The 13,741-nt window shown below is 34.9% G+C and overlaps 2 protein-coding genes across 5 annotated transcripts; both read left to right on the plus strand.

The window, feature by feature from the left end:
- Positions 1–339: 339 nt before the first annotated feature.
- LOC107963817 (uncharacterized) lies at positions 340–3,272 on the plus strand. Its single transcript, XM_016900300.2, has 3 exons — positions 340–832; positions 2,194–2,426; positions 2,998–3,272. Exons 1-3 carry the CDS (start codon positions 593–595, stop codon positions 3,179–3,181), a joined length of 657 nt encoding a protein of 218 aa, XP_016755789.1. The 5' UTR covers positions 340–592; the 3' UTR covers positions 3,182–3,272.
- A 420-nt stretch (positions 3,273–3,692) lies between these two features.
- On the plus strand, positions 3,693–13,345 carry LOC107963815 (sister chromatid cohesion protein SCC4). 4 transcript variants are annotated; one of them, XM_016900296.2, is made up of 12 exons: positions 3,693–4,543; positions 4,685–4,952; positions 5,052–5,445; positions 5,623–5,661; positions 5,754–5,875; positions 6,576–6,722; positions 6,927–7,016; positions 7,132–7,256; positions 12,173–12,378; positions 12,461–12,585; positions 12,708–12,879; positions 13,095–13,345. In XM_016900296.2, exons 1-12 carry the CDS (start codon positions 4,179–4,181, stop codon positions 13,121–13,123), a joined length of 2,082 nt encoding a protein of 693 aa, XP_016755785.1. In that variant the 5' UTR covers positions 3,693–4,178; the 3' UTR covers positions 13,124–13,345. The 4 variants fall into 4 exon arrangements, with proteins under 4 accessions (XP_016755785.1, XP_016755786.1, XP_016755788.1 ...); XM_016900297.2 differs by having other exon boundaries at positions 13,104–13,345; XM_016900299.2 differs by having other exon boundaries at positions 13,109–13,345.
- Positions 13,346–13,741: the final 396 nt, after the last annotated feature.

Here is a 13,741-nt window from a genome sequence, read left to right on the forward strand (position 1 = left end):
TAGTTCCAAACACTACTTGGAACTCTTTATAAACCGCCTCAACAAATATAATAAATTAATAAAAAAATAATCATAATAAAATTTAAACTTGAAATTCAATACATAATAAACAATTAACTTTTTCATAGTAGCCATGCATTAATTAATTTTTACGTGACTTTCTATTAAATTTATTTGTTACATAATTTTTTTACTCACATGTATATAAATTTAGTTTATATAAAATTTTTTATAGAATTTGAAGGGCGGGGATGTTGTAATATTAAAAAAAAGCCATATTTAAAAAATTAATTTGAAAAAAGAAAGACGAATAAATGAAGAAATTTCTATTATTTACTTAGGAAATGAGTATGGATAAAATTTACATAGTAAGAAAAAGGGTTTTTTTAGTAAAAAAAAGATTATTACTGATTTCGTGGGACTTTGTACAAGTTGCAAGATAACAAGATAAGGTTGTCTTGCAAGATGGCTACTAATTGGTAAAGCCAAATCCAAAATCAGAAAATCTTCTTCTGCCCTCCGCAAAGTACAAACCCCTTTGTTTTAAAAATCTGATCGCTGCTGCTACTCTGGTCTGGATCAAGAAGAGGAAATGTTAGGTGCGCTTAGTGCTGCAAGTTTAACACTTGGTCTGGCTTGTGCGCCAGCAGCATTCACCGCCCAATGCGGCAATGGTGGCGCTGCCAAAGCCTTAGCGTTTCCTAGTAGCAGCAACAGCAACAACCGGGCCCAATTGTTGGTTAAGAGCTCATTCACTTCCACTTCCAGGACTCCACCATCCTTTAGGACAGCTGTTGCTGCAGTCGACTCCGACCAGCTCAGTCCCGACATGGTACTCCTTTTGTATCTATTATTTCTTTACCATCGTCTATCGAATACCAAATAGTTGCATTAATAGGTATTTGAGTCATGATACACTGCAATCTTTCTGTGCATTACCCACTGTGTAGATATATTTAACTGCTTTTATTCAGGTAGGACTGCTATCACTCGTTTGCCTTTTTTGTTAGTTATACCATTTGATTTCATGCCAAACCAATTTCTAGTCCAATTTATGCACCCATATATTCCTTCTCATTGCCTTCTTCCTTATTGTGCTAAATAGCTAGTTTTCATTGATATACGATCTAGTAGGAAAAAGGGTGCTATTACATATACTTATATCAAAACTGATATTGATTGAGTTTCTATCATGAGTTCAGTGACTCCAACATGGTCATTGAATTGACAAAGAGTCTCTTCTATCTATATTATATACTAAGCCCCTAATTGAGTTGGTGACAAAAGGATTAAATTACCATTGTTACAAACTATATTATTTTTAGGATGTTTTGGCTTTTTATATCTTTTATATAAAAAATAGAAAAATATAGTCATAGTGGGCATTGAAATTAAAAGACTATGATTTTTAACATCTTCACTTTAATATTTCAACTAAAGCTTTATTTATTAATTAAATCATTTTTTTATAAATATATTTGTTACGTAATATTGTGATTGTATTATAATTTAGTATTTTATAAAATAAATGGTTATTTATACACTAATATAAAGTGTTTGATTGAGTTTCGTGTCACGAATTAAGTGATACCAACTGTCATTGAGTTGAGCCTCGTATTAGAACAAATAGTTATGTACATAAAAGATAATTATGTCATTGAAATATTAAATATGTTTTATTTTTATAAAAAAATTTCCACACCCTTAAAACCTTCTCTTTCTTTATAAACTACCATGTGAGTGTGTTAATATGTACATAATTCAACAAGAAAGACCTGTTTGACTGTTACATTGATACTTTGATTGAACAAAGCCGTTGCATTATATTGTTGAGATTTGAGAAGCAACAAAGTGGTAAACAATTCAAATATTCCCCCTTCTAATTGCCTCAGGGTATCATTTAACTCCATCAGTTTCCTAAAGCATGTAATCCTTCATAAATAAAATCAATAGCAGGAAAGAAGGTTGAAATGTGTCGACTTCTGAGATGCTTTTTCTTTCATTTTGATGATGAAGATCTTCTTGAGAATCATCCTCTATTTAAAGGTTTCATGGTGCTGTAAAATTAAAATAATAATAATAGAAACAGTGCCAAGAGGCCATGCTGATTTTCTGTTCAGAGTGATATTATTAAATAGGCTTTTCTTGTGGTATGAATTACTTTGTGGTTCTGAAATTATTCTTATTTTCCAGCAACAATCCAGAAAATACTATTTTGTTGTTGCGAATGCAAAGTTCATGCTTGATGAAGAGGAGCACTTCAAAGAACTTTTGTTTGAGAGGCTTCGTTACTACGGAGAACGCAATAAAGAGCAGGACTTCTGGCTTGTAATCGAACCCAAGTTCTTGGAAAATTTCCCTGACATCACAAAGAGGTTGCGCAGGCCTGCTGTTGCTCTGGTTTCAACTAACGGCCCTTGGATCACGTAAGGCTTGAAACCAAAAAATTTCTTTTAGTTTGAGCATACTTTTCATCTCTTTCTTCCTACTTCCTATGTGCCTACTGATAAAATCTGAATATTAAAAGACTAGTATTTAAGCTAGTATCATTTGCTGGTCTCAATTACCTGCCACCTTGGTTAGGACTTCATCTAGGAGATGTTAAATCTCAAATGGAGCAAGTACGAAATACCCTAAATTCACGTGCAATTGAATCCTTTGTGAATTTGTCTGGTGATACATGAATCATACTCTTGCGTGACAGATCATATTTAAAATGCAAAAGGCAAGAGAAAGAACCATATCTGACTGTGGTGGTGATAATGCAGGAAAAAGTGCATCTTAGTTTAAGAATGGCTTGAAAACACCCATCCTCATGGTTGTAGGCAACACAAATGGAATTACATCCCAAACTATTTCTGAACCTTTTATTAGTGGGAATTAGCCATAGTTTTAAGGTATTAGTATAGCAGGGAAGCAAAGATTCCTACTCGCATTTTGTTATATATGTTATTTTTAACTTGCATCTTTTTGCTCCTAATTCAATTTGCTTATCAGGTTTATGAAATTGAGGTTGGACAGAGTTTTATCTGATAGCTATGAAGCTGACAATCTTGAAGAAGCTTTAGCTTCAAATCCTACCACTCTCGAGTTTGAGAAGCCAGAAAACTGGGTGGCACCCTATCCAAAATATGAATTTGGATGGTGGGAGCCCTTCTTGCCAACTGGAGTTAAAGTTTGAAGTACGGCATTTTTGGCTATCGTTTTTTTGTTTAGTTGGAACCATTTTGCATAACAGATGAAAATTAATGAATGTGGTTGTCCATTTTGCATGAGTTGGTGCTTCCTAGAGACGAGTTGAAAATTTTAATCTCGGATGTTACAACTGCTGAGCTAATATCTTAACTCTAGCGTGTAGACCTCTATGTGTAGAACTCTCTTGATTTGATTCTCCCTTTTTCTTGAGAGATAAAGGTAAATAGTTCAAGACTCAAGAATTGCGTACGCTGAAGATCTTGAAATCTCATATGAGCATCATAATAACTCCTGTTGAGTGGAAAACAACCCCTAATATGTATATGTGTGCCTTCGGATAACATCACAACATGCATTCATTTGTATCCTTACTAATATTAAACTCTTTTACTTAATTGGGTACTAATATTGAACTCTTTATATTATTTTAAGGTATTTTTGTCATTTCTATAAATAATAGAAATATAAATACAATTTGAACGTAAAATTTATTAATCATTTTAATTTTTTATAAATATATTTAATACATCACCCACATTGTAAATATAATATAACCTCTGACATTCGTTGATGTCTGCTTACCGGAAGATTCTCATTATCAACATCTTCATCTCTAGGTAAACATTATCCAAGTTGAACATTGGACAAAGTAATCGAACAGAAAAAGATATCCAGCTGTACGCCATACCTTTAAGCGGTTAACCCATGATCCATATTTGTCAATCCAGGATACCAGACTATGTTGGCCCATCCAACAATAGGCCTTCCATTTTTTATGTAAAAAGGTTAATGAGCCCATTTGGCTTGGTAGTTGCGTTCTTGACTTGACTTGACTTGGAAACAGGAGTTGGGGGTTTTGGGATTGGTTGGGAGATGCAGTATGATTTTTATGGCGATCCATTCATTTCTATTTTCTCTCTCTCCTAACTCTGCCTTGAAGAAGAAGTAGAGCATACAGTTTGTGGGTTGGTGAAAATTTGGGAATGGAAGCTGTGGCAGAAGGGCTGTGGGGTCTGGCGGATGAGTTTGAGAAGAAGGGAGAGATAGGGAAGGCGGTGAAGTGCTTGGAGGCAATCTGCCAGTCTCACGCTTCCTTCCTTCCCATCGTTGAGGTGAAGACTCGACTCCGCATAGCCACTATTCTGCTGCGCCACTCGCACAACGTGAACCATGCTAAGTCCCACCTTGAACGCTCACAATTGCTCCTTAATTCCATACCTTCATGCTTCGACTTGAAGTGCCGAACCTACTCACTGCTCAGCCAGTGCTACCATCTCGTTGGGGCTATCCCTCCTCAGAAGCAGATCTTGTACAAGGCTCTTCACCTTACTTCTGCGGCGGCTCCCGAGTATGCTTGCACTTAAGCTTTTCCTATTTAAAGATATTCTACTTCTGACTATATAATTTTTTTTCTTTTACCCTAATTACTGTACTAGTACTGAATCTGATAGAGTAAATTACTAGTGTTAAACACTCCTTGAATTTGCAGTGTTTCGGCCAAGTTATGGTGTTGCAACTTCAATTCTCAGCTGGCAAACGCTCTGATTATTGAAGGAGACTACCAGAACTCAATCTCCACTTTAGAATCAGGTTATGTATCCGCTACTCAAATTTGCTATCCGGAGCTTCAGATGTTCTTTGTGGCTTCCATCCTGCATGTCCGCCTCCTTATGCAATGGGATGATCAAACTGCGAATGAGGTTGAGCGAGCTCTTCAGAGATGCAATCAGGTCTGGGAGACTATGCCCTCTGATAGGGTCAGTTGAGCTCTACCATCTCTTCTCTTTCGTTTTTTGTCTACTTGTTAATCTGTGATTTATATACAATATGGTACTAATTCCTTTTTCCTATCAAAGAGAGCCCACTGCATGGGTTTACTCTTTTACAATGAGCTCCTCCACATCTTCTATCGACTTCGTGTCTCTGATTACAAGAATGCTGTCAAACACGTGGACAAATTGGATGCTGCTATGAGGCAAGATTCCAAGTCTCGGGGACAGCTTACCCGTTTTACTACTACCACCACCACTTCAGCTGGAAATGATTCTCTTGAACCCACATATTTTGGAAATGCCAAACGGGCATTGCAAGATAAGCTTTTCCTCGCACCACCTCCCATTAATGGGGAATGGCTGCCAAAAAGTGCTGTCTATGCCCTTGTTGATCTTATGATCATCATTTTTGGCCGTCCAAAAGGAAATTTCAAAGAGTGTGATAAACGAATTCAGTCTGGAATACATATCATCAAAGGTTTGTTCTTTAAACTAAGACAGGATTGCTTTATTTTTGGGATTTCATTTCTTTTACCACCTTTCTATGATTGAGAATAAGAGAAAAGTGGAGTAGAAGGGTTTATAAGTTCTATGTAGCCCCTTAGATTATATGATTAATGGATGGTTAGGATCTAAGCATTGATGTTTCTTGCAGAGGAACTCATCAGGCTTGGTATAACTGATGATGTGAGAGGTTAGTTTGCTTTTGTTATTTTTACATCTTGTATTTTTCGTCCTGAAGTAATTTTACGTTTCTTACTGTTGAACTTAATTTTTCTTGAGTAGAAGTGGACTTGCAGCACTCGGCGATCTGGATGGCTGGTGTATATTTAATGCTATTGATGCAGTTCCTTGAGAATAAAGTGGCTGTGGAGCTTACACGGTCTGAATTTCTTGAAGCTCAAGAGGTAGGTTTTATGGTTCCAATTATTGCCAATGAACTGTCTTCTCTCTTAAAACTTGAGCTTTAAAACCTTTGGATTTATTTGTTCAAGTCAGCTAATGGTGTTTTTATTTCCCTAGCCTTTTTTATGCAGCATCTTAACGAACAAATTGATAAGTCATCAAAAAGTCTATGCATGCATGTATATGTGGTTTATTTTATATTCTTAGTATTTATAAAGGTTTGAAGGATCCTTGATTTGGATTATCATGAAAAATAAAAATGAGAGAGAGAAGAAAATTTTAGTTTTGATTCTCTCTTTTCTAAGCTGTGTTACATTGAATAACGTTAGTTAGCATTAGGGTTGTTGAATACTATGGTTGTATATTGTATGATTACAAATGTCGAATAACTTAATCTGCTTGTCTTTAGCAACCATGATAGTGACTTCCTTCCAATGATTTTGAATATCCCTTGCATGGTTATTTTGCCCCCTCCCCCCTATTTGTATTTTATGCACAGAAACATGTAGGGTGACTTTCTCTGACTTTTTCCTTAGCAAGATTATCATTTTACATCTTATTTTTCATCAGACACGTAAATGCTTCATGCTGTACAATTATAAACTTCTAGATTGGCAGAATGCTCCTTAATTTTCTCCAGCCAAAAACCTGAATCGGTAATTCTTGAATTTGAATTACTAAGATAGCATCTCAATCCCACAGGCATTGATGCAAATGAAGAACTGGTTCATTCGCTTTCCAACAATTTTACAAGCTTGTGAGAGCATCATCGAAATGCTTAGGGGGCAATATTCCCATTCTGTTGGCTGTTATAATGAAGCAGCTTTTCACTATGTAGAAGCTGCAAAGGTATGTTGTTTAACTTGGCAATATTTTGTTTAGCTATCCCATTATGGCTTTTGAAATAGAGGTGGATAGTTAAAAGCTAATACCAATTAATATAAGCAAGTTCATTCTGTTTAGCTGATGTCATCTAATGTACTATGCTTCTGTCCTATTCTCTAGAAGAATATCTGTGAAATTTAAAGTGTGTATTTTGTTTCACATGTTCAGATAACTGAGAGCAAATCAATGCAAATCATGTGCCAAGCTTATGCAGCCATTTCATACTTTTGCATTGGTGATGCTGAATCGTCTTCACAGGTCAAGTAGTTGCTGGCTACAAAATTTTTTGTTGCTAAAAATTATAATTTAGTTTATGTTGTGTTTTTTCTTTCTAGTGTCTATGTTGTGTTATTGATATTTATGTTGCATGTAGGCGCTTGATTTAATTGGACCAGTTTACAGAATGAAGGATTCCTTTGTTGGAGTTCGTGAGGAAGCAAGCATCCTTTTTGCTTATGGCCTTCTATTGATGAAGCAGCAAGATCTACAAGAAGCACGGTGAGCTTCTAATTTGATTAGTTTCATTTAAACTGAAAGATCATTGAATGCTTGGTTTCGGTAATTTGGTCTATCATATCTTAAGTGGCATTTGAGACAACCCAATTTCCTTTCTCAAAGCATTTCTTGAATCCATGTTAAGTAATTGCTATAACATCTATGTTAGTATGTGACGCATGAGCTTAAGTTTATAATATTTTATTTTGTTATTTCAGTTTATTTTATAATATTTAGTTTGAAGTATTAAATATCTTATTTTGGACAGCTAGGATTATTAGTTTCTTGAGGGTTAAGTTGAGGGTTAATAATAAAATTTTATTTGCAAAAGTCCATTTTATATATGTTGTAACATATTTACAACTTTTCTGATTATTATCTTTGAATTAATAAAGAGGTCTGGAGACTTTCTATAACTCTTAATTTTTCTAGAGTTTCAAATTCTTTTCTTATTCGTTTTACAGCCTTAATTATTTCAATTATGGTTGTTTTCTTCCCTAAACCATATCAATTTTGGCATTAGAACTTAATTAGATCCTACGGTTGCTATTAAGCCATGGTTGGACATAGTGGATATTAAGGAAGCGGAAGTCAAGGTCAAGAGACAATATTGACTGCAATACAAAGTGATATTAAAGAATTGTCGCATGCAATTTATGCTACATTGCGACAAGAGCCAGTGGGAGTCCAGATGGAATTCTGGAAGGTGCCCACAATTGTGTATGCCTTAGAATTAAATAGGGTGGAATTATATAGGGTTAAGTTGAGGGTTAATAATAAAATTTTATTTGCAAAAGTCCATTTTATATATGTTGTAACATATTTTCAACTTTTCTGATTATTATCTTTGAATTAATAAAGAGGCCTGGAGAGTTTCTATAACTCTAAGTTTTCTAGAGTTTCAAATTCTTTGCTTATTCGTTTTACAGCCATAATTCTTTCAATTATGGTTGTTTTCTTCTCTAAACCATATCAATTTTGGCATTAGAACTTAATTAGATCCTACGGTTGCTATTAAGCCATGGTTGGACATGGTAGATATTAAGGAAGCGGAAGTCAAGGTCAAGAGACAATATTGACTGCAATACGAAGTGATATTAAAGAATTGTCGCATGCAATTTATGCTACATTGCGACAAGAACCAGTGGGAGTCCAGATGGAGATTCTGGAAGGTGCCCACAATTGTGTAAGCCTTTGAATTAAATAGGGTGGAATTAAGATCAAAGTTGCTGATTTTCATGATAAGATGCACGTGGAAAATTATTTGGATTGGGAAGTGTAGAATGAGAAAAATAAAGAGAAGAAATATAGAGTGAAGTCTTAATTTTCAGCTTGATTATTCCCTCAAGTTAGATGGGTATTTATGCTATAGGAAATGTACAAAACAAGACAAAGAAACATTGAAATTTCAATTGTTGTAATTGAGTCTATAATCCATACAATTTATAGCTTATAATCTCTATCATAATACTCCACAAACTGGAGCATGTATATCATATGTTCCTAGCTTGTTATGTATATACTCGAATTGAGGTTTCTTGAGGACTTCAGTGAGAATAACTGCTAACTGATCATTGGAATTAACAAAACTAGTGGCAATGCATCTGGACTCTATTTTTTGTCTAACAAAGTGATAATCTATCTTTATGTGTTTGGTCATTCCATGAAACACTAAATTTGAAACAATATGCAATGCTGCTTGATTATCACACGTCAACTTCATTGGACTAATTGTTTCACCTCAATTCTTGAAGTAGTTATTTTAACCAAGTTTACAAGTGACTAAGGCCATGGCTTGATAATCTGCTTTTGTGCTTGATCTTACTACAACATCTTGTTTTTTACTTTTCCATGATAATAGATTCCTTCCTATGAAGACATAATATCCTGAAGTGGACCGTCTATTTGAGGGAGATTTTACCTGATCAACATGAGTATCTGAAAACCTGTGTATTTCCCTTATCTTCATACAAAAAGCCTTGCTCAGGGGCACCTTTGATGTATTTAAGGATGCGTATTACTGTATTCAAGTGCCTATCACGTGGAGTTTGGAGAATTTAACTAACCACATTAATTGCAAAGAAAAGAAAATATTTAGACTTGTGATAGTGAGATAATTAAGTTTCCCAATCAATCTTCGAGATTGACTAGGATTCTTTAGTGGCTTCCTTTTGTCCTGGAATAAGCTTAGCATTAAGATCCATAGGTGTCTCCAGAGGTTTGCAATTCAACATTCCTCTAAGTGATAGCTCAATGCCTTCATGAACATCACCTGTTACAGCAATATCATTCACATACACCACTAGATAGATGCACTGGCCATGATTGGTCTCACGCTGAAAGACTAATTGATCTGCTTCACTCCTTTTCATCTCAAATGCTTGGATAACAATGCTAGGTTCAAACCAGACCCTCAGAGATTGTTTTAGGCTATAAAGAGATTTCTACAGTAGACATACTTAGACTCCCCTTGGGCAACAAAACCTGACAGTTACTCCATATAAACTTTTTTAGTCAATTCTCCATGAAGAAATGCATTTTCAAGAATAGGAATAATTGGGCTGAGAAGAATATGATCTCAAACTGAGGCTAGATTTGCTCTCACTGTCAAGGCAAGTACAATAAAATTGTCTCTTGCTCTTGATCAATGACATTTTCAAAAAGAGGCATAATAACATTGGATTCATCCTTTAAAGTTTCAACTTAACCTAAATAGTTAGTCATGTCATGTTGATTTTGCTAGAGATGAACAAGATCTAAGACAACTTCATAAATTCTTGGTATATAAAGTCTTTGCCTTAGACCAAAATTTGTAACAGGTTTTGCAAGAATAAAACAAAGTAACTTTGCTTTAAGCAAGTGCCATAATAAACAACATAGTTGTGCATCAATTTTCGCCCAAGCATCTCTATTTTTTCTTCAACTTTTCTAGCATCCTTTTCTAAATGATCCTTGTATCCTTAAATCACAATTCAATAGAAGCAGGCCAAGAAACATAATTATTACTAATTCATAATTTGGCGGTAGTAATTGAACGACTTGCCACATACATCCTCCACAAACCATCTTGCTTTATTGTGGTGGATCACTTTTTGATGATGGCGCATTTCATTCCTTGTTTTAAAACTTCTTATGCTACATATTGCTGAGTTCTTTTTTTTTTCAGGGTAGTAAGATTACATGGTGTTCCTATATCTATAGTTTTTGATAGGGATGTCAAATTAGGACATTTTTGGAGGACTTTGTGGTAGAAAATAGGAACCCAGTTGAATTTTTTCAGTAGTTGTTATCCACAAACGGATGGACAAACAGAGGATTTTAATTGAAGTTTAGGAAATATGCTTAGGTATCTTGTTAGGAATCATGTGAAGAGATGGAATTTGGTTATTCCTCAAGTTGGGTTCGCATACAACTTTGTTAATAGAATAATTAATGAGACTCCTTTTGAAACTGCCTATGGGCTTGAACCCCAACATGCACTTGATTTAAGTTCCTTGACCACTTGGAAATAGGGTGAGTGCTGATGAGAAAGCTTTTGCTAATCATATATGGCAAGTTCTCTAAAGGTGATGGTTGCCTTAAAAGCAAGCAATGAGCGATATGTTACTAAAGCTAATCTACATTGTCGAATTAAGGAGTTTGAAGATGGAGACTTAGATCTCATACACTTGAGGCAAAAAAGGTTTTCAAAGGGTACTGATTACATGTTGAAGTCAAAGAAGTTCGGGGCATGTAAGGTGTTGAGGAAAATAAGCTCTGATGCTTATGTGATTGAGTTGCCTACAGATTTGCATGTCATTTTAATGTTTCTTACTTGTATTCTTTTGAGGGTTTCGATGGGGATTTTGCTGAAATTTCTGAGCAGGTGCTGCAACTTTTTAAGGCTAAAAATTGAGGTTATCAAAGATGTCTTGGATTTTAAAGAAGCAAGGTCTAGAAGCGATAATAAATATAGGAGATTTTTGGTGAAATGATTAGGCAAAACAGTTAGTGAAAGTACTTGGATTGCAGAAGAAGAGCTGCAAAGAGTTGATCCAAAAATTTATGCTGAAGTGGTGAAAGTTTTCTCACCAGAGTCGAGTTTTCCAAGCTGAGGAATAATGTAGATATTTTCTTTTATTATTTCGGTTTATTTTATATTTTGTTAATTTTATTTAAGTCTACGACAAATTATAAAACTTTATTTGCAAGAAAGTCTATTATATATGCTGTAACAGATTTACAACAGCAACTTTTCTGATTATTATGTTTGAATTAATAAATTAACCTAGAGGTTTTCTATAACCTTAAGTTTTCCATAGTTTTCATTTTCATTTTTAACTTTGTTTTACAGCCTTAATTCTTTCAATTACCACTGTTTGTTCGCTAAACCACATCAGTGAGTCAAAAACTGATGCTAAAAATTTTGTATATTTGAAAAGACCTATTCCTTCTTCCAATGCTACTTCTTCAGTTCAGTCCTCCCTTGTCCTATCTCAGAGCACTGACGAATGATTTAAATCCGATGCAAATGAACAGTTTCCTCTATAATAGGGAAATTCATTTTAACTATGCTTCAGAGTGTTGGATTGAAGGTACCATTAGTGGTAAATGATGGTTATTAGAAGTGGTGAAAAGATAAGCAACATGCTCAAAAGGGCAGTGTATTTCCTATTTTATCAGTAGTGGGTAAAAAGTGAACTTGTTTGGATGTGCAAGATTTTTATATACTAATGCGCAAAAAAAAAAAAAAAAGATTTTTGTACTTCTACTACTGATATCATTAATATATTTTTGAAGGTAGAAAATATAATCACCTAAGAAAAGAAGACTTACTCTTTTGTTTATTATAGAATGCTAGAATTAATTTTATGGTTTAGGGTCTGGTAGGACTGCTATCTCTCTTAATCGGTTTGTGTAAAATTACAACTTTGATGCAGAAACCGGCTGGCCAAGGGTTTGCAGATTGCTCATGTTCAAATGGGGAACCTTCAACTTGTTTCTCAATATTTGACCATTCTTGGGAATTTGGCACTTGCTCTGCATGACACTGGACAGGCCAGAGAGATCCTAAGATCCTCACTAACTCTAGCAAAGAAGCTTAGTGATATCCCAACTCAGATATGGGTTCTGTCTGTTTTGACAGGTATTATTCCTTGCTTCGCAGGTTTCACTTATGGTTTGACTGTATTCTCAAAGTACTTCAATTATGAATATTCTTCATGCAGGTCTTTTTCAACAATTAGGTGAGAGGGGAAATCAAATGGAGAATGATGAGTACAGAAGAAAAAAGTTCGATGAATTGCAATCGAGACTTGCTGATACACGTTCATCCATCTATCATATTGAACTTGTAATTACTGCCATTTTACTCGATATATCTGGTTTTGTAGTGTAACGCGGTTTGTGTAATTGGCAAAAGGTCTTAATTTGCTGCCACTTACCATTTTATTTCGTGTGTATTTTTCTAAACAGATCGACAAAGTAAAACTTCAAGTTCAGCAATTTCATGAGATTGACATGAAGCGTACAATAGCAGACGAATCTATGAGAGTCAATCTTGACATCCCAGAATCAGTTGGCTTATCAACACCAATGCCAGTCCCATCATCATCAAGGCTGGCTGATTTAGATACTGGAAGACGTGGTAAGAGAAAACTTTAACTTTTTTTAACATATTTTCTTGTTTATTTGATTTAGGGAAATGGTGTTAGCACTTGTATGTATAGAGTTCCTAGTAAGGTTATTTTCAGAAAGACAGCATCACCCTTCTCATTGTTATTGCTGTTTAATGTCTTTTTCTTTAATAAAAATTATCTTCTCTAAAAAATTGATGCAAGCTATGTTATTGTTTTTATAAAGTAAATTCAGTGCAGGGTGAAAGAACATGAAATTGCTGGACAATGGCGTAAGTCTCTATGAAGTCCTCATGCATAACACATGGCCACATGGGGTGGGGTTTGTTTACCTTTCAAGACCACATTGTTGTGCACGTTCCCTATATGCCATATTAAGACTAGTAAACTTGCGAATGCCTCTGTATCAAGCATCCTCATCGCATTCAAACTAGTCGATGCAACTTACTACATCAATAAACAATAAATTATCATTAATCCCAACTTGAGTAAGGACATCGTAAGATACCTGACAATTTTGCAAGGCGTGAAGGAAGTTATCCATAGGTGCACTATACCTCCCACATCTAGCATCATTAAACATGGGAGTAATGGCTATGTAAGACCCCACTCTCGATCCGATCTCAAGATCTGAGACATGAGATGCCACACTTGTTGTCAAAGCAATTACGATATCATTTCAATATTCCATGAGACGAATTGTACAAACAATTAAATATTATATCTTCTAAAAACACTATCTAATCAAATTTGCATCATGAGTAAGCTTACAAAAGCTCTCATACTAATCTGATGGTGAATGAGGGATTAAAATGTAAAAACCATAAAATTAAGGAGTAATGTCGTGACATTGAAGGATTCATATCGCGACAT

Source organism: Gossypium hirsutum, chromosome A03, assembly GCF_007990345.1.
Source record: "Gossypium hirsutum isolate 1008001.06 chromosome A03, Gossypium_hirsutum_v2.1, whole genome shotgun sequence".
Classification (NCBI taxonomy): domain Eukaryota; kingdom Viridiplantae; phylum Streptophyta; class Magnoliopsida; order Malvales; family Malvaceae; genus Gossypium; species Gossypium hirsutum.